The 23,650-nt window shown below is 44.2% G+C and overlaps 1 protein-coding gene across 4 annotated transcripts in view; it reads left to right on the plus strand.

Annotated features, from left to right (window-relative positions):
- The window catches only part of GARRE1 (granule associated Rac and RHOG effector 1), a 100,896-nt gene that overhangs the window by 59,114 nt on the left and 18,132 nt on the right, over nucleotides 1–23,650 (plus strand). For all 4 annotated transcript variants that reach the window (XM_034946481.3, XM_003816187.5, XM_055104369.2 and 1 more), the window contains exons 3-8: nucleotides 6,219–6,428; nucleotides 13,972–14,112; nucleotides 14,322–14,417; nucleotides 14,541–14,702; nucleotides 16,743–16,901; nucleotides 20,243–20,340. In XM_034946481.3, the coding sequence (XP_034802372.2) occupies nucleotides 6,219–6,428; nucleotides 13,972–14,112; nucleotides 14,322–14,417; nucleotides 14,541–14,702; nucleotides 16,743–16,901; nucleotides 20,243–20,340 (866 nt within the window). The remainder of the gene's footprint in view (nucleotides 1–6,218; nucleotides 6,429–13,971; nucleotides 14,113–14,321; nucleotides 14,418–14,540; nucleotides 14,703–16,742; nucleotides 16,902–20,242; nucleotides 20,341–23,650) is intronic.

Consider the following 23,650-nt stretch of genomic DNA (forward strand, 5'->3'; position numbering starts at 1 on the left):
TTATCTCTGCCCCCAATGTAAACTTGTTTATGGAGAAAACTTGCATTTTGTTTTTATTTATTTTTTGAAACAGAGTCTCGCTCTTTCTCCCAGTCTGGAGTGCAGTGATGTGATCTTGGCTCACTGCAACCTCTGCCTCCCAGGTTCAAGCAATTCTCCTGCCTCAGCCTCCTGAGTAGTTGGAATCACAGGCATGCACCACCATGCCCGGCTGATTTTTGTATTTTTTGTAGAGACAGGGTTTCACCATGTTGACTAGGCTGGTCTTGAACTCCTGACCTCAGGTGATCCACTCGCCTCAGCCTCCCAAAGTGCTGGGATTACAGGCATGAGCCACCGTGCCTGGCCAAAACTTGCATTTTGAATGGGAAAAATTACTCAAGAGTAATTAACGTGGACTCAGTTATCTTGAGTGGCCTTTCATTTTTTCCCTGGATGATATTTTGTAATTATTATTATTAGGTATGTTAAGGTTTATAGCAGTGTAGCTGCTATAAATATAAATATAGAAATGTAAAACTTCCTGTGTGTATTGATATGGTAACAAATTTTTAATATATTTTGGAAAGCAAACTATAAACACACAATCTACTTTTTGCAAAAAAAATCTGTAGGTACAAATATGGGCTGTTTAGGAATCGTACAATCAATGGTTATACCTATTTAGGAATATTTAGAACTATTTGTATGTTTGTATAGCTAATCTTTTCCCCCCTGATTTATTGATGATGAGTATTACTGATATAAAAAGTTTTGTGCACCACAGTGCTTTGCCCATGAAATATGAGCTCAGAAACTGCCTGTGCTGTTATTTTCACCAGCAGTGAAGCAGCGTGTCCGGGGGCAGAATGTACTCTTGTGTGAATTATTAGCATTTGGTGTTGGTTCCGCCACCCTTGGGCCTGAGCTTTCTTTCTCCCTCGTTTGTTCTAAACATAGCATGGCACCTTTTGTATCCTGTAGGTTATTGCTGACTGCAAGGAGACTTTGTTGTTCTTTAGTTAGTTTTTTACATATTAGTTTCAGTAAGCCTGTTTCTTACATTTTTCTACTGTAGCATAATCTTTGTAAGTACTTTCTATAGCCCAGGCATGGTCTGCTGCATTCTCTGTGTCTCTGGGGATGCATTTAGGTCTTTGTGTCACATTCTGGTGTGTAGCTCATTATGTAATGACTCGAATGATCATCAGAACAAAAGATACCTCATTAAGAACAAGGTTGAGGACACTAGGAACCTAATGTAACATTTAAGGTATAAATGAGTATTGAAGAGAAAGAAATGATTGAATGCTTTGGAATTTCTAATACAAGCACCCATCTTGGACCTACTTACACTGGACTTTTAAAGTGATCAGAAATAAATGGATGTAGGAGAGTTTTACTTGTTCCTCATTCTAAAGGGATATGAAAAAGATGAACTTGAGTTCATGAAGTTGAGCAGAACAATGAACTTAGTGAGAAATTATTTGTATTGATGTGAAAATCACACCATGTTTTGGGAAATGGGGTGGACTTGGGCACTCCGTAGTTCCAACCACATGCAGGTATTATAGGCTGAGTCAGGCCTGAGCCTAGAAGAGGAATAACTGCAACTAAACTTTGAAATATTCCAGGAAAGCAGAGTTGACATGTAGGTTGATCTGCAACAACTACAGTGGTATAGAAAGGGTGGTCTTGGCTGGGCGCAGTGGCTCACGCCTGTAATCCCAGCACTTTGGGAGGCCAAGGCGGGTGGATCATGAGATCAGGAGATCAAGACCATCCTGGCTAACACGGTGAAACCTTGTCTCTACTAAAAATACAAAAAATTAGCCTGGCGTGGTGGTGGGTGCCTGTAGTCCCAGCTACTTGGGAGGCTGAGGCAGGAGAATGGCATGAACCCACAAGGCAAAGCTTGCAGTGAGCCAAGATTGTGCCACTGCACTCCAGCCTGGGCAACAGAGCAAGACTCTGTCTCAAAAAAAAAAAAAAAAAAAAAAAAAAGGGTAGTTTTTTGGTGCTCCAAATAGGAAGGCCTTAAATTAAAATCTGTTTTACAATCTGAATAAAATATAAATATCATCAAAAAGAAAAGGTATTCTGGTTATGTACATGAATACAACATCCTTAGCAGCAGATGTTGTGTGTGTGCAAGGGAATAGGAAGGTAAAGATGCACCCTTCTCCTCCACCATCAAGGGTTGCTAGAAAACAGGCTCTCATTCAGTAGACCCCGATAGCTGTCTGTAATCCATAGCTCCTTCTCTGATTAGTATTTATCCACTATTGTGGCTACATTCTGGATCTTGTCATAGGTAGAAAGAGTAGCCTGGTGGTTAGCAACACAGCTTTCGGAGTCAAACAGACCTGGTGTCAGATCCCTACTTATTACCTGCTTGACATTGAGCAAGTTTCTTTATCTCTGTAAACTTCAGTGTTATCATCCGTAAAATGGGTGAATTGCTCACACCCCACAGGGATGGTTCACCAAACATAAGGTGCTTGGTATTTAAACACTCAATAAATGGTAGCTGTTGATAGAGCTTCACTGGCATTTTAAACTTAAATACCTGCCTTTGGCCACTCTGCTCATCCACTCCCCAGCTTCCCACATGTGTTCTGCAATTTGACTGAACCACACAGTCCAGGAAACTTTCTCCATGTGAAGGAGAAAATAGCTTTCCACAGCCCTGGGGTCACACTCTCCCAAACTTATGTCAGGAAGACGCCCAAAGACTGGCTCATTCCTGGGTCAAGGAGAGTGGGGTCTGTTTCAGGAGGGGAGCTGAGCTAAGACCTGAGATCCTCGTAGGGGAAAGGTGGGCAGAGGCAGGCTGGAGGTTGAGCTCTGTACTCTCTCAAGAGAAGGTGGTGGTTATGCATCTGTTACTCTGGGTAAATTTTTAGAGCAGATATCTGATGAAACAGCTGTTTCCAAGGTCCAGCGTTAACCATTGGTTTGATTGGCTTTGAATAAGTTATTTACAACACAGATATTTTGTTACAATCATAATTTGTATGACTGAGTTGGTCTCCAGGCATCCTGGGTAGGAGAGGGAGGTGCACAGTAGCTGAGCTGTTGTCCTCATTCCTTATTTATAGGAAAGAAGCTTAGGTTAAATGACTCATCCAAGGTCAAACACATCCTAAGTGGCGGAGACAACACAGACAATGCCTTTTAAACTGACCTGTGTCTCTTCCCCCACTCCTTCCTACAGCAGGGTTCTGCCCTCCTTACTGCCACCCCACAGCAAGAGGGCTTCCTCCACCTCATTCTCCCCAGGGGTGATGGCCTTGTCAGAGAGCATCCTGTTCTTGATCTGGGGGCCCTCCTTCAGGCCTTCAGCCATTCCTCAGAACTTTGCCCCTTAGTAGGGGAGGGGACAGGGTAGCTCTCCCTTTGCCCTTGGTCATTTCCTTGGGGAGCCTTTTCCTTCCCATCTGTCTGTGTTCCTTTCCCAGCAGCACCCGGCCTTGCATATCTGTTCATTGCCTGTTGTCTTCCCCATTAGAATGTCGCCCTGGCGAGAGCAGGGACTTGCTCATTCTCTTTCTAGTAGTGTTCCCAGCTCTTTGTGCTTGGTGCATATTAGGCATCCCCATCTTACATATTTATTGAGAGAATGAATGACTAAGTTGTGTCCATCAGAGCTGTGAGAGTGTGAACCCAGAGCTAATGGAGCATGGCGTCTTCCCTTTCTCCTCCTCCTCCAGCTTCCCATAGCTGCCAAGGTGCTGAGGAAGGAGTGGGAGGAAGAGTTTGTGTCCCTGAGGAGCCAGCTCACTCCCCCTCCCTGTGTCTGCAGTGGGTGGGGAGATTGAGGAAACCCTCAGCCTACACCAGTTAAGGTGGAGTTCCTGTCACATGCAAGCCGATGCCAGTTTAGAGTCTGCTGAAGGCAGTGGGGCACACAGGTGAAGGGCATGGACACTTGAGTCAGGTGACTGGTCCACCACATGCAGATTGTGTCCCGCTGACAAAATTTCATAGCCTTTCTGTGCCTTGATCTTGTTGTCTGTGAAGGGAGGATGACCTCATAGGGTGGTTCCTGGGATTGAATGCGCTAGCCCACGTGACTCTCCAGCATTGGTCAGGTACAGGCTGTGTGCTCCACTAAAGCTGTCTGTGTGCTCTACAGGACTAAATAGCTGCTGCTTATTCTACTCCTGGCACCTGTCTAACTGGCCTAGGTGCGCTGCCTTCGTGTCCCTCACCCTGCCCAGTCTAGCACAGAGCACTGGGGGAAGGGCTCTGAGGAGGTGCGAGTGGAAGCCCAGGAGTTTGGGGGCTTCAGCCTGTGATGTCGGTTGTTGTTCCCTCTGGAGGGCAAGTGCTTTGGTGTGAGATTTGTGTGCGGTTTTTTGTTTGCTTTAGTTTGGTCCTGGTGATTTCCACGGGGTGAGGAGGGATTCGGAGATAATAAGTGTCTTGCTGGGAACTGGCTTGCCCCTGCTTCTCCAAGAAACAGCTCTGACTCTTGGGAACTGAGAGGGCGTGTGGCAAAGGTAGATGCTGAGGCGAGGCGAGGCGAGAGGTCCACCTTTGCACCGCGCCCAAGGAATCTGTGCATGTGCGTGAGGCAAGGCAAGGCGAGAGGTCCACATGCGTGCCACAAGGCAGAGAGTCCACGTGTGCACCTGAGGGGAGAGGAAGGTTGAGTCTTACTGTGTGCTGCTCAAGGGACAGGACAGTGCATGGGCACTGTGCTGGATTTTGGTTCCTTGTAAAAAGCAATGGCTATAGTTCCCTGACCTTCACCACTTCCGTGAGGCAGTGGGCTGAGGGCCGGCCGTGAGTGGGCTCTCTCAGGTCCACTCCTGCTCAGTTGGGTGAATTGCAAACTCAATAAAGTAAGTTGTTGTGAATAAGTAATCTGCATAAGCCAAAGAAATATAAAATATCTTCCACAAAAAGATTATTAGGGAGCAGGATAAAAGAACTGCAAAAGGTTTTTGTTGGTATTATTGCCAAATCTGATGTGGGCAAAACAACTATGAGAAATTAGGAAAAAATGTCAATAATCTGGAAGGTTTGTGGTCAAGTTGCTTTGTAAGTGGCCAGTTTTTGCCCTGTGTTAAAGAGGAAATAAGGCCGGGCATGGTAGCTCACGCCTGTAATCCCAGCCCTTTGGGAGGCCGAGGCAGGTGGATCGCCTGAGGTCAGGAATTCGAGACCAGCCTGGCCAACATGGTGAAACCCCGTCTCCACTAAAAATACAAAAATTAGCCGGGTGTGATGGTGCACCGAGGTCAGAGAATCGCTTAAACCCAGGATGTGGAGGTTGCAGTGAGCCGAGATCACGCCACTGCACTCCAGCCTGGGTGACAGAGCGAGACTCCATTTCAAAAAAAAAAGAAAGATAATAAGAAATGATAGAGAACACATTGTAACTGTGGTTTATGCAAGAAAGTAACAGGGAGGAGCAGCAAAGGAGCTGTCAGAACAGCCTTAGCCCATACCAGAAGGCTGCCAGAGAAATGCACAATCATATCTGAAAATGTTTGTGGCACATAGTATATATTTAGTATACATCTTATTATAATTACATATTCATGTGTATAGTATTTTTTAAGTTAATTTCCTATTTGGACTATTAGCAACCAATCACTGATATATATCAGGTTAATGGGTTTCTACTGTACTCATGAATGGAGCTGTCCATTATATTTTCTTGACTCCTGGAAGACTGGTCTGTCAGCTTTGTTTCGTAAGACTGGAATGATGACATACAACTACGTTAATAACTATGTTAACACTCCTACTAAAATAACTGGTGTATTTGGATTCCATTTTCAACGGAATGTCTTATGGTCAAACTGGCCTTCTTTCAGATTTTTAGTTGCATGGTTTTTCCTTTACCTTCTGAATACTGTGTGGACGTAATTGCTATTGTGGATGGCTGTGGTTCAGCAGGAGCTCAAAGACACCAGAAGTGGTGTGAGTCCAGATACAGGGGGTGGAGACAGGATTGGGGGTTACTTGGTGGGAAATGGGAAGAATTATTTCAACCTTGGGCCTTGTTATTTGATGGAAATGTTTTGACTTCTAGGCATCAGTCACCGAGGTCCAAACACAAAAACAAAGGCAGATCCTTCTGAAGCATGGTGGCCTTTTAACTTTGTATGATTTTGGATTTCCAGTTAACTATTGCTTCTATTCAAGTTGGTCATTGAAAATTTACTGTGCGAATCCAACAGCAACCCACAACCTAAACATCCCTGGCTGTCTTGTTTTCACAGGTGTTGGGGCGATGTTTCCTGACTGTGGTGCAAGTCCATTTCCAGTTTTTGACTCATGCGTTACAGAAGGTCCAGCCAGTGGCTCACTCTTGCTTTGCTGAGGTCATCGTGCCAGAAAAAAAGAACAGCGGCAGTGGCGGCGGCTTATCTGGCATGGGCCACACACCTGAAGTAGAGGAAGCTGTGCGGTCCTGGCGGGGGGCTGCTGAGGTAACCCTGGCTTTGGGGAGATTGGTGCCTGTGTTCAAATAGGAGAGGCTCCAGAGGGCCTTTGCCTGTTGATTCTCAAAACAGCCATTTCATTTAGAAATGTACATTTTAAACTGTTATCATTGGCTTGTTCATTCATTTAACAGTGAACATCTTTGTGAATGCCCACTTTGTGCCAGGCATGTGCCAGGCACTAGGATGACAACCTCTACTCACAGCCTCCTGGGAGAATAGGCTTACAAAAACAGGGCTAAGGGGCCAGGATGAAGTATGCGGGAGCCAGAGGGAGGGAGGGCCCTGTCTCTGAACGGTAGTGCTGCAGGAAAGCTTCTAAGATGGGGGACCAGTGAGAAGGGGCTGGCACCCAAGTCAGGAAAGACGGGGTGGAGCTGTCTGGGGAGGGTAAGTGGCCAGCCAGGCAGTGAGGCAGGCGAGCAGGAGTGTTTGGCAGACAGATGGGATGGCAGGCTCCAAAGATACAACCACAGCAGGGCGAGAGCTCAGTGGACACAGGGAATTTTGTCTGTTTTTTGCTAGTCAAATCATTCCCTATAGAAGTGCTTGGAATCTTTGTAACTTTTTTAATTCTTTAAGTTTTTCTTTTTCTTTTTTTTTTTTTTTTTTGAGACAGGGTCTTGCTCTGTTGCCCAGGCTGAAGTGCAGTGCTGCGATCAAGTCTCACTACAGCCTGTACCTCCGGGCTCAAGAGATCCTCCTACCTCAGCCTCTTCAAAGTAGCTGGGACCACAGGCTCATGCCACCATGTCTAGCTTCTTCTTCTTCTTCTTCTTCTTCTTCTTACTACTATATATTTTTTTTTTTGGTAGAGATGAAGTCTCACTATGTTGTCCAGGTTGGTCTTGAGCTACTGGGCTCAAGTGATCCACCCACCTCTGCCTCCCAAAGTGCTGGGATTACAGGCATGAGCCACTGCGCCCAGACAAGATTCTTTTTTTTTTTTTTTTTTTTGAGACGGAGTCTCGCTCTGTCCCCCAGGCTGGAGTGCAGTGGCATGATCTCAGCTCACTGCAAGCTCTGCCTCCCAGGTTCACGCTATTCTCCTGCCTCAGCCTCCCGAGTAGCTGGGACTACAGGCGCCCGCCACCAAGCCCGGCTAATTTTTTTTTTTTTTTTTTTTGTATTTTTAGTAGAGACAGGGTTTCATCGTGTTAGCCAGGGTGGTCTCGATCTCTTGACCTCGTGATCTGCCTGCCTTGGCCTCCCAAAGTGCTGGGATTACAGATTTGGACAAGATTCTTAATTGGTCTAACTCTGCCTAGATCCTCATTTGTCAGTGCTTTACATGTGATTTCAGCAGTTCTCCAGTATGCTTTATGTGACTTCATGAAGTTTTTTTTTTTTGAGACGGGGTCTCACTCTGTCGCCCAGGCTGGAGTGCAGTGGCACAATCTTGGCTCACTGCAACCTCCGCCTGCCGGGTTCAAACAATTCTCTGCCTCAGCCTCCCAAGTAGCTGGGATTACAGGCGCCCGCCACCACGCCCGGCTAATTTTTGTATTTTAGCCCCAGCTAATTTTTGTATTTTTAGTAGAGGCAGGGTTTCACCATCTTGGCCAGGCTGGTCTTGAACTCCTGACCTTGTGATCCACCCACCTTGGCCTCTGAAAGTGCTGGGATTACAGGCGTGAGCCACTGCACTGGGCCAACATGAAGTCTTTTATCCCTTGGAAGATCAGCTATTTCCCAGCACAGCAGATATGTTTATAAAATCTAGCCATCATGCAAGAGCTAGACCGAGTGGTTGGCTCCCTAGTGGATAGAGAGCGCAGTGGTGTGGGATGGTATGGCATGGTCATCAGGGATAATGTGAAGGAGAATTGTGCGATTCTCCTCTCGTGGTGACAACCTCATGACTAAATGGTGGGCTGCAGGGAGCCGCTCCGGTGGGGGGATTCTAGCCTAGCGCAGGGTTGCTTTCCTAGTCACTCTGGTATGGCATTCTCTATTCCTTTTCCACAGCCAGAAGAATTTAAGCTTAAATAAAAGGCAATCAAAAACAGCTCTGAAAAAGTCTGTTTTAAGGAGACTTTGCCTATAATCAGTGACATTTCTTTTGGGAGACAGAGTTTCGCTCTTGTTGCCCAGGATGGAGTATAATGGCGTGATCTTGGCTCACTGCAACCTCTGCCTCCCAGATTCAAGCGATTCTCCTGCCTCAGCCTCCCGAGTAGCTGGGATTACAGGCGCGCACCACCACGCCTGGCTAATTTTTGTATTTTTAGTAGAGATAAGGTTTCACCATGTTGGCCTGACTGGTCTTGAACTCCTGACCTCAGGTGAGCCACCTGCCTTGTCCTTCCAAAATGCTGGGATTACAGGTGTGAGCCACCATGCCTGGCCATTAGTGACATTTCTTGTAGGCATTTTAATACTTCTTTCTTTCCAGTATGAGAAATAAAAAATAAATCTTAGAAGTTGAGACTTTAGGACTTACTGCTCCATTTTACAGAGTAAAAGATAATTTTCTTTTTTTTGAGACAGAGTCTTGCTCCTTCACCCAGGCTGGAGTGCAGTGGCGCAATCTCAGCTCACTGTACCCTCTGCCTCCCGGGTTCAATCAATTCTCCTGCCTCAGCCTCCTCAGTAGCTGGGATTATAGGCGCCCGCCACCACGCCCAGCTAATTTTTGTATTTTTAGTAGAGATGGGGTTTCGCCATGTTGGCCAGGATGGTCTCAAACTCCTGACCTCAGGTGATCTACCTGACTTGGCCTCCCAAAGTGCTGGGATTACAGGTGTGAGTCACCACCTGGGCCAAAAGATAATTTTTTTAAACTATCCCAGCAGGCAAACACAGAGTAAAAGATAATTTATGGTTAGCAATATAGTGATTCATTAGATAATGTCTAGTTCAAATCATTCCATAATGAACTTGGCAAAGTATTTCTTTTCTTTTTTTTTTTTTTTTTTTTTTTGAGGTGGAGTCTCGCTGTTGCCCAGGCTGGAGTGCAGTGGCGCGATCTTGGCTCACTGCAGGCTCCGCCCCCCCGGGGTTCACGCCATTCTCCTGCCTCAGCCTCCCGCGTAGCTGGGACTACAGGCGCCTGCCGCCTCACCTGGCTAATTTTTTGTATTTTTAGTAGAGACAGGGTTTCACTGTGTTAGCCAGGATGGTCTCGATCTCCTGACCCCGTGATCTGCCCACCTCAGCCTCCCAAAATGCTGGGATTACAGGCGTGAGCCAACGCGCCCGGCCTAGTATTTCATTTTATGTTTTGGAAATTTTCTTTAATAAAATTTTCAAAACATGATTTTTCACATCTTAATATTGTCCAGTCTCTAGTTTTATTATTTCAGTTTCATGCCATTTGCTGCATTGTTGTCATTTCTTTTTAATTTTCACTGTTTGCTTGCATGTTTTGGTCTGTCTTTCATGCTAAAGACTTTCCTAGGGCTTTCTTTCTGTTCATCAGAAAGGCCCTGGAATGCTAATTGGAGGCTGTGTGTGGGGGTGGGACCTGTTAGCTTTATTGTAGATGGCTGAGCCCTGAGGTCCAGACCTGCACCTTGTTGCCTTGTCATGTGACTTTACAACCCTCGGTGTCCTCCTGGCTGCTGGGCCCCAGCCTCCTGACTGTTCAGCTCACACACATGAACCTAACACCTGCCTTGGTCCCCTGCTCCATCTTCTAGACAACTCATGCTGAGGACCAGCCCACAGGAGGAGGCCTCCGAGTTCTCTCTTGACCTCTTCACTTTGACCTTTTTTGCCACCATTTTAGTCTGTCCAGGCCTTTCTGCCCTTTCTACATTCCCTTTGCTTTCAGCCAGTGATGCCACCCCCCACTACACTGAGCAAATAGAATCTCCCTGATGGCAGCCCTTCTTCCTCATGTGGCCAAGCCACCACCACCCCTGCCACCCCTCTTCACAACCATCTTTTCTTCCTTCCCCTGCCTCATGACAGCAGAGGAGGTGCCCTCTCCTCCTGTCCAGGCTTGCCCCGTGCCCGCCTTGCCCCCATCCTCGAGGGCCCAGCTTCTGTGGTGCGACCTAGTGTTTTCTCTCCCTCATCCTCAGCCTGTTCCCACCAGTACACAAAAGATGCTTCCCACAGAAAAGTCCACTCTGCCCTGCCCTGTTTCTCTGCTCTTTTCTCAGCCAACTTCTTGGAGTAGTTGTCTACCTTTTTTTCACCTTTCATTCATTCTAAAAAATTACTATTTTATTTTTACTGCACCTTGTGGCTCCTTACTGCTCCTGGCACACCCCATGGACAGTTTACTCAGAGTAGTCTAAAAAGTAATTATTATTGAAGTATTTCAGGCACATAGAACATTTCACACCCATCAGTGTATCTTCCTTTTAGCTGCCTGCCATATTTGCTCATGCCTGTTACATATTTTTAACAGAAAAGTATCACCAGTGCACTTTTTTTTTTTTTTTTTTTTTTGAAACTGGGTCTTGCTCTGTTGCCCAGGCTGGAGTGCGGTAGTGATCACAGCTTACTGCAGTCTTGACCTCCTCGGCTCAAGCAGTCCTCCTGAGTAGCTCAGACTATAGGCATGCACCACCATGCTTGGCTAATTATTTATTTTATTTTACTTTTTATTTATTTTTTTAAAGACAGCGTCTTGCTATGTTCCCAGGCCGGTCCCAAGCTCCTAGGCTCCTGCACCCGGTCCGTAAATGCACTTGAATCCCTTTTGTACCTCTCCACTTTCTTATTCATCCCTTTGTCTCTAGAGATAACCTCTGTTGAATTTGAAGCGTGTGATCCTTGTGCATATTTTAATATTTTTTCCGTATATGAATGTATCTATACATAAGGTATTATTTTACACAGTCTGAAACTTTATATACATAATGTCATTCAGCTTGCTGAAATCTGGCTTCCACTCCTATACAAGAACATGCCTTCTCTTATCAAGGTCATTGGTGCATTCTTCCATGTTTTCAAATCCAGGGAACCCTTTCAACAACTTTCAGCAGCTCACAGCAGTGTGGAGAATATTCCTCCTTGGAAATACTCTCAGCTTGTGACATCCAAGAACCAAGCTTTCTTTCCTCTTGAGTCATCCTTTCTTCATCTAGTTTACTGGCTTCTCCTTCCTCAACACAATTTCTGAATGTGAGTTTCTCCAGGCTCAGTTCTAGCTGCCCTTCTCCCTAGGGGTTCTCCATCCAGTCTTGGGACTCAAAAACCACCTGTGTCCTTGGAGGGGGCTCAAATGTGTGTCAGTGAGCAGCCCACTTCCTGTGGGCTTCAGGCCCCTGAGCTCAGCTGCTACCGGGGGTCTCGCAGGTGGCTCAGGCGTAGCCTCTCTCCACTCACCTGTTCCTCCCTAGACCCTCTCTATGCTAGTGAGTGGTGCCATCCCACACTGGCTTCACTTGAGAAACCTGAGATTTATCCTTCAGCATTTCCGTCATGTCTACACCCAGTCCAATCCTTAAGAAAACCCGGCAGTTCCTACCTCCAAAATCTTATCCCAGATCTGTCCCCTTCTTCCACGTCCTTCATCACTACCCTCGTTCAGGGAATCGTTACTTCTCCCCTCCTTGTCTTGCTCGCCTTCATTTTAAAATTGGATGATGTCGCTTCTCATTTCCTTAGGGTAGCATGTGGACCCCTCAGCACGACCTGCCTAGACCTGCCTAGTCTGGCTCCTGCCTTGATGGCCAGCCTTATCAGTGGCCACCCTGCCCTCGCTCACTGGGCTCTAGTTCCTTGGATGTGTCTTTCTTTGTTACCTTGGATCCTCGGCCTGTTTCACGGACCCGTCTGTAGGTCTTGACACCCCCCACCCCACCCCACACACATGCAATTCCATTCACAACCTTCTCCTCTAATTCTCACCCTAAGTGCTGCTTTCTGGGTGTCTAGGACATTCCCTGGTATAGTCCTCTGTTTGTTTCCCACAGTGTTTTTTCTCCATTTATAATTCTGTGTTTTCTTTGTTCACCTTTTTGGCCCTGAGGCTCTCAGCTCCAGGAAGGTAAGGAGCAGCTTTGTGCTTCAGCACGTACCTAACATACCACCTTGTGAGCTAAATATTTGACTGAAAGATTCTTAGAAAGAGTCAAACAGTTTTAAACTGTGAGACTCTTAGGCTTCAGGGAATGGTGTTTACATACAGTTTGTGAAACCAAAGCTTTGGAACTTTACGGCATTATAGCTGCTAGTCATTTTCCTGTAGTCTGCAAGTTTTATAAATATTACAACTCCTACACTGGCCCAGCAGAACAAAAGCTAACTGCTAAAAAATGTTAACTTGGTTCACAGAATTGCAACAAAAATAGAAATCTAAAAACAGTTCATCTGGAATCCCATCTAATAAATCAAATATATATTTTTCTGTATTCTCTTCTTGTACTGATCCATGTATATATTTTCTGCATTTAATCGTAAAATGACAGAGATTAGTTTCTCCTTTTCTATCTTGCTTATCTACTCTTCATAAACGTATGTAGTGACTGAATAATAAATATTTACTTTTCTGTGCAGATTTCAAAAGCTCTGTTTTTCTGTTAACATGCCAATGTATATTTTTCCTGTTCTGTATTCATGTGGTCTTTTCCTTCACTGAATAGGAATGCCCAACTATGTATGTTCTTCCTTTTTTTTTTATTCTGGAAACTCCAAGTACCAATATTCTAGGTAACCTGTCTTTTTAAAGCAGGAAAGTTAAAAATGTCTGAGTATATACACACACATATATATGTGTGTGTATATACGTATACGTATATATACACACATATGTGTGTGTATATACATATATACACACACATATGTGTGTGTATATACGTATACGTATATACACACACATATGTGTGTGTATATACATATATACACACATATATATGTGTGTGTATACATATACATATATATACACACACATATGTGTGTGTATATACATATACATATATACACACACATATATGTGCATTTATATACATATATATGTATATATATATATATAAAACAAATAACAAGTAGGTAAGTCTTTTTTCCAGGGTTCCTAAAATAAAGGGAGATTTCGGCCGGGCTTGGTGGCTCAAGCCTGTAATCCCAGCACTTCGGGAGGCCGAGGTGGGTGAATCACTTGAGGTCAGGAGTTCGAGGCCAGCCTGACCATCATGAAACCTCGTCTCTACTAAAGATACAAAACTTAACCAGGCGCAGTGGTGGGTGCCTGTAATCCCAGCTACTCGGGAGGCTGAGGCAGGAGAATCGCTTGAACTCGGGAGGCGGAGGTTGCAGTGAGCTGAGATAGCACCACTACACTCCAGCCTGGGTGACAGAGTAAGACCTTGTCTCAAAATAAAATAAAATAAAATAAAATAATAAAATAAAAAAATAAAGGGAGATTTCCTTTCTCTTCAGGATGGTTAATTAGGCTTTCAAAATTTGGGCTGCTCACTTTGCAATACAAACAATCTAGAACTTCTAGTTTATTTGCTTAGATGGTTTATTGCTGCATTTTACTTGAGGGGGTTTTTCTTGTTGTTGTTATTGTTGGTCTAATGTTGCTAGAACTGTACCACCCTCTTTTACCTACCAGTTACTATATATGTTACAGGCGACATCTAGGCTAAGAGAAAGAGGCTGTGATGGTTGCCTGGCAGGAATTGAAGTTCAACAACTCTTTTGTTCTCAAAGTGCAGCAATTCCTGAGCATCAGCTAAAAGAACTGAACATAAAAATCGACAGTGCTTTGCAAGTAAGTTTTTCAGAACTGACATACTGATTTCCACGGGATAGAAACAAGGGAGGGAGTTAAAGTTGTGATGTTGAATCAATTAGAAAGGGTTATAGAGTAGTAATTGGCCTTTTAATAGCTATAGAAACTTAAGATTTCTATTTCCATTGAACTTTGTCATCTTATAATTTGCTTTACGATCTTGATGGTTAAAAATAATTTATTTCCAGGCATATAAGATAGCTCTGGAAAGCTTAGGACACTGTGAATATGCAATGAAAGCCGGCTTCCACCTGAATCCAAAGGCGATTGAAGCAAGTTTGCAGGTACACTTTTCCTTCCTAAAGCTCTGGGGACCTATGGCGCTGCTCCTGCAGTCTAGTGTGAACCAAGTGTTTTGACAGATGAGCGATGGGTCACCTCTCCTCTTCTATCCATGCCTTTTCCAGGGCTGCTGCAGCGAGGCGGAAGCCCAGCAGACGGGGCGGAGGCAGACACCCCCGCAGCCCATGCAGTGTGAGCTCCCCACCGTCCCTGTGCAGATAGGATCGCACTTCCTGAAGGGCGTCTCCTTTAATGAGTCGGCCGCCGACAATCTGAAACTTAAGACGGTAGCTTTCCATGGGGTTCCAGCAAATGAGTGTGAACTTGAAAATAGAGTTCTTAAGAGAAATGTAAAGGCTTGCGAAGGATGTAGATTAAAAAACAAAATGGGGCCGGGCGTGGTGGCTCACGCCTGTAATCCTAGCACTTTGGGAGGCGGGCAGATCACCTGAGGTCAGGAGTTTGAGACCAGCCTGATCAACATGGTGAAACCCTGTTTCTGCTAAAAATAAAAAATCAGCTGGGTACGGTGGCACGCACCTGTAGTCCCAGCTGTTCAGGAGGCTGAGGCTGGAGAATTGCTTGAACCCATGAGGTGGAGATGGCAGTGAGCTGAGATTGCGCCATTGCACTCCAACCTGGGCAACGAGCAAAACTCTGTCTTAAAAAAAAAAAAAAAAAATTAAAAAGCAGACCTACGGAGACTTTAATCAGACATTTGCCAAGCAAGCAAGTTTTCGTTTTGTTTTGTTTTGTGTTTTTGAGACGGAGTTTTACTCTCTCGTCCAGGCTGGAGTACAGTGGTGTGATCTATCTCAGCTCACTGCAACCTTCACCTCCTGGGTTCAAGCAATCCTCCTGCCTCACCCTCCCAAGTAGCTGGGACTACAAGCATGTGCCACCAAGCCTGGCTAATTTTTGTATTTTTAGTAGAGACAGGGTTTCACTGTGTTGGCCAGGATGGTCTCGAACTCCTGACCTCAGCTGATCCACCCTACTTGGCCTCCCAAAGTCCTGGGATTACAGGCATGAGCCACCGACCTGGGCCAAGACAGTTTTATTCATAATTTTATTCAGATGTTTAACAGAAAGGGTTTGAAAGTACACTTATAAGATACTGTTTATGATTAATGTCTCTCAGTGGACTTGTATGAATTAAATAAGAAGAGAGATGTTGTCATAGTGCTGCAGTGATAACGATTATTTGTGGAACATCATGTGTTCCAGTCATTGTGCCAGGTGCTCCACATCGTTGTCTCACTTAATGCTCACGCATGAGGTGGGGGTGCTGCCCTTTGGCCCACCTGCCACACGGGAACTGATACCCAAGGTCACACAGCTAGAAAGTAGAAGAGCTGGAATTTGAGCTTATGTAATCTGTTTCCAGAGCCTGAATACCTGACTACTTGGTCATCCAAAATAAAATTGAGATTTTAATTAGTATTTACTTGTATCAGATGATTTTGTTTCCCTATTTGGAGGGATTCAGAATTTCAAAATTCCTCAACCAGTTCACATCAGTAGATTGCTAAATAATTTTGTGCTAGTATAGAAATACCTGTGTATATTATTGCATATGTATCCATATCTAGTCATTTACTCTATGGGGCTGAGAAAATCTCTGAGAGTGATTGATGATAATTACTAAGGAAATTAAAATGGCATAATTAGGGTGTATTTAAAATGCTCTTCTTGAGCCAGGTGTGGTGACTCATGCCTGTAATCCCAGCACTTTGGGAGGCCGAGGTGGGCCGATCACCTGAGGTCAGGAGTTCAAGACCAGCCTGGGCAACATGGCAAAACCGCATCTGTACTAAAAATACAAAAATTAGCTGGGTATAGTGGCAGGCACCTATAATCCTAGCTACTCAGGAGGCTGAGGCAGAAGAATTGCTTGAACCCAGGAGGTGGAGGTTGCAGTGAGCTGAGATTGTGCCAGTGCACTCCAGCCTAGGCAACAGAGCAAGGCTCCATCTCAAAAAAGAAAAAAAAAATGCTCTTCTCCCAGGAGTTCAAGACTAGCCTGGGCAACATAGCAAGACTCCATGTCTACAAAAAATTTAAAAATTAGCTGAGTGTGGTGGTGTGCACTTACCTGTGTGGTCCCAGCTACTGGGGAGGCGTGAAGCAGGAGAATCACATAAGCCTGAGGGGTCTAGGCTGCAGTGAGCCATGTTCGTGCCACCGGACTGCAGCTTGGACGATAGAAAAATATATAAATAAAATGCTCTTCTCTTGAGGATGATTGTATAAATGCATTTTTACAAATTTTAGAACCTTGCATGGCTTTGTCTTGAGGTGTGAACTCTCTTCTTATCAATCTATAGCATACAATGTTACAGCTGATGAAGGAGGCAGGCTGCTATAATGGAATCACATCCAGGGATGATTTTCCTGTGACTGAAGTGCTGAACCAGGTTTGCCCTTCCACATGGCGAGGTGCCTGCAAGACGGCGGTGCAGCTGCTGTTTGGCCAGGCTGGACTGGTGAGTGAGCGTGGGTGGTGGATGATAGGTAGAATACCAAGATGTTTCAAGCATGTGAGGATGTGGTGCAGACACATGTGTGAAAATATTGAATAATTTAAAAAGTTATTTGGTGCTGTGGAATTTAGACCAGGCAGGTAGACAAGGTAAAGGAAGAGCAGCATTTAAAAATCTCTTTAAAAAGAAAAACCAGATTGATAATATATATTTGCAGGGAACCTAGTTGCAAAATGATGCTATGGGCTTTGCTTATTTTAAGAAAAAAACCATTACAGTCTGGGCCCCATGGCTCATGCCTGTAGTCCCAGCACTTTGGCAGGAGGATTGCTTAAGTCTAGGAGTTTGAAATCAGCCTGGGCAACATAGTGAGACCCTGCCTCTTTTTTTTTTTTTTTTTTTTGTGACAGACTCTTGCTCTGTCGCCCAGGCTGCAGTGCAGTGGCGCAATCTCAACTCGCCGCCTTCTGGGCTCAAGTGATTCTCCTGCCTCAGCCTCCCAAGTAGCTGAGATGGTAGGCACCTGCCACCACATCTGGCTAATTTTTTTTTTTTTTGAGTTGGAGTCTCGCTGTGTTGCACAGGCTGGAGTGCAGTGGCGTGATCTCGGCTCACCACAACCTCTGCCTCCCGGGTTCAAACGATTCTCCTCCCTCGGCCTCCCGAGTAGCTGGAACTACAGGCACGCACCACCATGCCTGGCTAATTTTTGTATTTTTTAGTAAAGATGGGGTTTCACTGTGTTGGCCAGGCTGGTCTCGAACTCCTGACCTCGTAATCTGCCTGCTTAGGCATCCCAAAGTGCTGGAATTACAGGCATGAGCCACCACACCCGGCCCTTAAAAAAAAAAAAGAAAAAAACATTACATTAGTAACAAGTTGACAGGGCCACTTGATCTAGCCCCTGTTCTGGAGCTACATTGGATGTCTGTTGCTCATACATCCCATGCTTCTTCCTGTCCCAGGCCTGTGCTCTTGATACCCCTTTTATCTGAAAATACTCTTCTCTCTGATTATCATGTAGGTCACTCCTTATTTTCTTGGTGTTAGCTCCAAAATCACCTCCTCCAAGAGGCCTCCCTTGACCACAGTGGTATAAGTAGTACCCCCATCCAGTCACTGTATACCAGTGCTGTTTATCTCCTTCTTAGCAATAAAGTAACATCAACTAAAAAATAATGATTTGTTCATTTCATCTTTCAGAGAAAAAAAAACTTTGGCCAGAGTTGGGTGGGTCAGGAGATCAACATCTGAAATCACCATTTAGCTTTTTGTTTGCATCACTGACCCATAGAATCTTATGTATTTGATCTCCCTTTCTAGTAAACGACTACTTTTCAAAAACATACGGTGGCAGGGCGTGGTGGCTCACACCTGTAATCCCAACACTTTGGGAGGCCAAGGCAGGCAGATCACCTGAGGTCAGGAGTTCAAGACCAGCCTGGCCAATATGGCGAAACCTCGTCTCTAAAAATACAAAAATTATCCAGGCGTGGTGGCAGGCACCTGTAATCCCAGCTACTCGAGAGGCTTAAGCACAAGAATCACTTGAACTCAGGAGTCAGAGGTTGCAGTGAGCCGAGATTGTGCCACTGCACTCCAGCCTGGGTCATAGAGTGAGATCCAGTCTTTAAAAAAAAAAAAAAAAAAGGATATGGCATTTCAGTCAGAGGTTGGAAGGACCTAATTAGAGATTAAGAAAATTAAAGAACTTGTTTTTTAGTCTGGTTCCTACTTTATTCACAGAAAGAGCTATTGAGGGTATACTGTTGTTTTGTTTCAAGCGGGTTAGGGCTCAGGCGGCCCAGCTCACAGTGGGGCTGTCTTGTGGAGGCTCAGATGAGGGCTTGTTCACAGTAATGAGTTACATTTCCTTTGGGATCTTTTCCTCGGTATAGGGACCTCCAAAAGAAGTAGTAAACCAGAGATGCCTTGCTGAAGCGCGGAAGAGCCCATTGGCTTTAGTATATCAATCCATATTCCCAGAGACCATTTAGCTGAAACTGCAAGGACCATGCCAATGAGTTCCCCTGAAAGGAGTATGCAAAATAAGGCCAAAAGGCACAAAGGCTGTTTTGAGAAAACACTGTAGATTAAAAAAAAAAAAAGTTCCATGTTATTCAGAGAGCAGAAACTTCTTCCTAGTTCCCTGCGTCTTGATTGCAGGACGCATTTCTGTGTGACTTTAGGTTATGGTTCTGGGGATGGGAGGAGAGAGGAAACACCTGTGTGGTCCAACAATGGCTATTCCTTTGACAGGAAGTTTTTTCCAAAGGTCATTGCAGATCAGCTATGGGAACTCTGTTTAAACCAGTGAAAGCTGGCTCCATTAGAAGCTGAATTTGGAGTATGATACACAACTCTGTACAGTTTTACCCCTTCTGAAATATTACAGATTTGGTTTTAAAATATTTTATGATTTTTTAAAACATTCTTTTAGTTATTTGAAAATATATTCATCACTTTGTCAAACTCTAGATTACATAGGATACTCTTATCACCTATCTAGTATTAAAGACTCTTCCTGGAAATAAGAGGAAATCATTCAAAGAAGGGTTAGTTCTTCCTCTGTCCTGAAGTAATTCAGTTTTTATTGATGGTTGAGGATAAGATAATCTTTAAAAAAGTTTCATCCACTTCTGGGCGTGTCATGACAAATGGGCTTATCTGAAGCATTGGTTTGACTTTTTTTTTTTTTTTTTTTTTGAGATGGAGTCTTGGTCTGTTGCTCAGGCTGGAGTGCAGTGGTGCAATCTCGGCTCACTGCAACCTCTGCCTCCCGGGTTCAAGCGATTCTCCTGCCTCAGCCTCCCGAGTAGCTTGGACTGCAGGATCACCACGCCCGGCTACTTTTTGTATTTTTAGTGGAGACGGGGTTTCACCATGTTGGCCAGGGTGGTCTCAAACTCCTGACCTCAAGTGATCCACTTGCCTAAATCTCCCAAAGTGCCGGGATTACAGGCGTGAGCCACTGCACCCAGTCTGGTTTGACTTTCAGTGACACTTTTACTTCTTTTAAGTGCATAAAGTAAAAAATAATAAGATAAAGGACGCAAATTAATTCCTAATTAACATATTTATAGTTTGGAAAAAGTGCTAGAGGTGCTTGCCAGTTCAATTTAATCCCATGCCTAGAATGTGGTTTCTGTTTATTGAAATGTTCTTAGTTTTGGTCATCTGTTACTACTTGCTGTTGTCTTCACGGGGCCCTGACTGGCCTTGGCATAACTAGGCTGCTAGGGGAATAGTTCTTAGAGAGTCATTTTATGTATTGGATTTTATTCTGATTTGTTTTCTCTCTGAAAGCTGGTTGTTATTTGTTTTTTTTTTTTTTTCAATCTTAGGTGGTGGTTGACACAGCACAGATTGAGAATAAAGAAGCCTATGCCCCCCAGATCAGTTTAGAAGGCTCTAGAATCGTGGTTCAAGTCCCATCCACATGGTAACGTGCCTCTTACTTTCACCGGAGCCTAAGCTCTGACTGATGTTTGCACATCTTTGAAATGATGGCCTTGTTTTGAACAATGCCCATGCTAGCTGACGCAACAAGTCTTGCTGCATGTGCAGGTTTATGGGCAGCAGTGGTATGTTAGTGGCATGTGTCATGATTATTGGTCTGTGATGAGGAAGCCAAGAGGTCTGAAAAATGGTCTCATTGACCATAATGTAACTAAAATGTTATATACTCTTGGATCATAATGAGCAGTATTATCTTTGTTACTGAGTCTACAGCATTTAAACATAGTATGTCATTTTCTCTAAGTCACCCAGTGTTCACTAAAGCCGAGTAGAGAACATAGAATTCCTTCTCCTCTGTTCCAACTATAATCCTGATGATCTTGAGCTCATGTTGTGACACACCCAGTGTCTTTACAAATCTTGGGACAGTCATTTTTAGATATTATATTTGTAACACTTATAATAGATAAAAGATTATTCTTAATTTATTTTTTTTTTAAAAAAAGCTCCTACAAATCAGAAGAAAATGGGCAAGGGACATGAACAGCTAAGTCAGAAAAGAAGACATATGATCAACAAATAGATTAAGAAAATGTAATGGCCAGGTGCGGTGACTCACACCTGTAATCCTAGCACTTTGGGAGGCCAAGGCGGGCAGATCGCCTGAGGTCAGAAGTTTGAGACTAGCCTGCCCAATGTGGTGAAACCCCATCTCTACTAAAAATACAAAAATTATCCAGGCATGGTGGTGGGTGCCTGTAATCCCAGCTAATCAGGAAGCTGAGGCACAAGAATCGCTTGAACCCGGGAGGCAGAGGTTGCAGTGAGCTGAGATTGCACTATTGCACTCCAGCCTGGGCAATAGAGCAAAACTATCTCAAAAAAAAAAAAAAAAAAGAAAAGAAAAGAAAAAAGAAAATGTATAACTTCACCTAAAAATCAGAGACAAAGTAAAGAAACCATATGGGGCTAGGTGGGGTGGCTCACACCTGTAATTCCAGCACTTTGGAAGGCCGAGGCAGCCAGATCTCCTGAGGTCAGGAGTTCCAGACCAGCCTGGCCAACATGGTGAAACCCTGTCTCTACTAAAAATACAAAAATTAGCCGGGCGTGGTGGCATGCACCTATAATCCCAGCTTGAGGCAGGAGAACCGCTTGAGCCTGGGAGACAGAGGTTGCAGTGAGCCGAGATCGTGCCACCGCACTCCAGCCTGGGTGACAGACTGAGACTCCATCTCCAAAAAAAAAAAAAAAAACCATATGATGTCATTTTGCCCAGAATATTGTTAAATTGTTTTAGAATAACAATACTAAATATAGTGACAATACTAGTTTGAGCCAGACTGTGAAACAGGCAAAGAGGTTGTTGAGAATAAATACAACCTTTCTGGAGGGCAATTTAGTATATTAGAAGCCTAAAATAAGGGATATGACCTCAACAATTCCACAGTTTCACCTCTAGAAATTTATCTTTGTGATATGTATTCACATTCAGCTATAAGGATGAGTATCATAGCTTTATTAATAAACAGGAAAAACTAAGCATATATTGGAAGGTATTTGCTGTTAAAATGGTAATCTGCATGAATATTTAGCTATAAGAAAATATTTAAATCATTTAAGTAGGCAGAGATACTAAGGAACAAAGAGGTGCTGTTGGTGCCTATGTGGACTAAAATGGTAGTTGGGTAAGGCATACAAGTTGTATTTAAACCATTTGTTCTTTTTTTTCGAGACAGAATCTCGGTCAGTCGCCCAGGCTGGAGTGCAGTGGCGCAATCTCGGCTCACTGCAGCCTCTTCTGCCTGGGTTCCAGTGATTCTCCTGCCTCAGCTTCCTGAGTAGCTGGGATTACAGGCGCATGCCACCACGCCCAGCTAATTTTTGTACTTTTAGTAGAGACAGGGTTTTGCCATGTTGGCCAGGCTGGTCTTGAACTCCTGACCTCAGGTGATCCACCTGCTTCGGCCTCCCAAAGTGCTAGGATTACAGGCGTGAGTCACCGCACCTGGCTCATTTGTTCTTGAAATGTAAGAGTATAATAGTAGATTCTGTCAAAAGTGTTTAGAGTCTATGAATATATTTAAGTAAATGTTGGCAGTTCACTTTGTGTCCTAAAACCTCCCTTCTATAAGTACTCTGCCACCAAAAAGTTCTTTTATTTTTTTTAATTAATTTTTTTTTTTTTTTTTTGGTAGAGACAAGATCTCATGCTGTCCCCCAGACTGCAGTGCAGTGGTGTGGTCATGGCTTACTGTAGCCTTGAACTCCTGGGCTCAAGCAATCCTCCCACCCTGGCCTCCCAAGTAGGCGGGACTACAGGCATGTGCCATCATGCCTGGCTAATTTTTAAGTTTTTTTGTAGAGATGGAGTCTCACTATATTGGCCAGGATGGTCTGGGACTCCTGGGCTCAAGCGATCCCCCTGCCTTGGCCTCCCAAAGTGCTGGGATTGCAGGCGTGAGCTACTGTACCTGGCCCAAAATTTTAAGTTAATTGTAGGGTGGCATACTGTGTCCTGAAATTAATGATAATTTATACACATATTTTCATTTCTATCAAACAGTAAACCAGAGGCTCACTTTCTGTAAGATTTTTGTGTTACTAAATTCTTTTTTTTTCTTTTGTAGTCAGTGTTCTGCTGAAATGTGTTCCTGAATTTTTTTTTTTTTTTTGAGATAGTTTTGTTCTTGTTGCCCATGCTGGAGTGCAATGGTGTTGTCTCGGTTCACTGCAACCTCCACCTCCTGGGTTCAAATGATTTTCCTGCCTCAGCTTCCTGAGTAGCTGGGATTACAGGCACCTGCCTGCATGCCCAGCTAATAATTTTTGTGTTTTTAGTAGAGATGGGTTTCACTGTGTTGGCCAGGCTGGTCTCAAACTCCTGACCTCGGGTAATCCACCCACCTTGGCCTCCCAAAGTGCTGGGATTACAGGCGTGAGCCACCGCACCCAACCCTGAATTCTTAAATTTTTCCAATTCAGGCTGTCATTGGAAAATGTTAAAACTTAATCAGAATTCTCATTTTGAAGAAAACAGTTTGAACTTTTGGATAGTTGGGTGAATATAAACAGTCAGTGCAAAAATGGCTAACACTTCAGTTTGTTTTGAAAACTCTCCCTGTGGGGTTGATTTCCTTTGTAACTCATTGCACCCCCGCAAAAAACACCTTGTAGACTGTGATTTCTTGCAGAGGCGCCCTCTGCTGGCTGCTTTTGGTAATTTTGCAAAATTTTAGTTCTGTTTTTTTTCAAATTACAAAATACTGTATGTGCTTGTTGGGAAGAACACA

This window comes from Pan paniscus, chromosome 20 (genome assembly GCF_029289425.2).
Source record: "Pan paniscus chromosome 20, NHGRI_mPanPan1-v2.0_pri, whole genome shotgun sequence".
Classification (NCBI taxonomy): domain Eukaryota; kingdom Metazoa; phylum Chordata; class Mammalia; order Primates; family Hominidae; genus Pan; species Pan paniscus.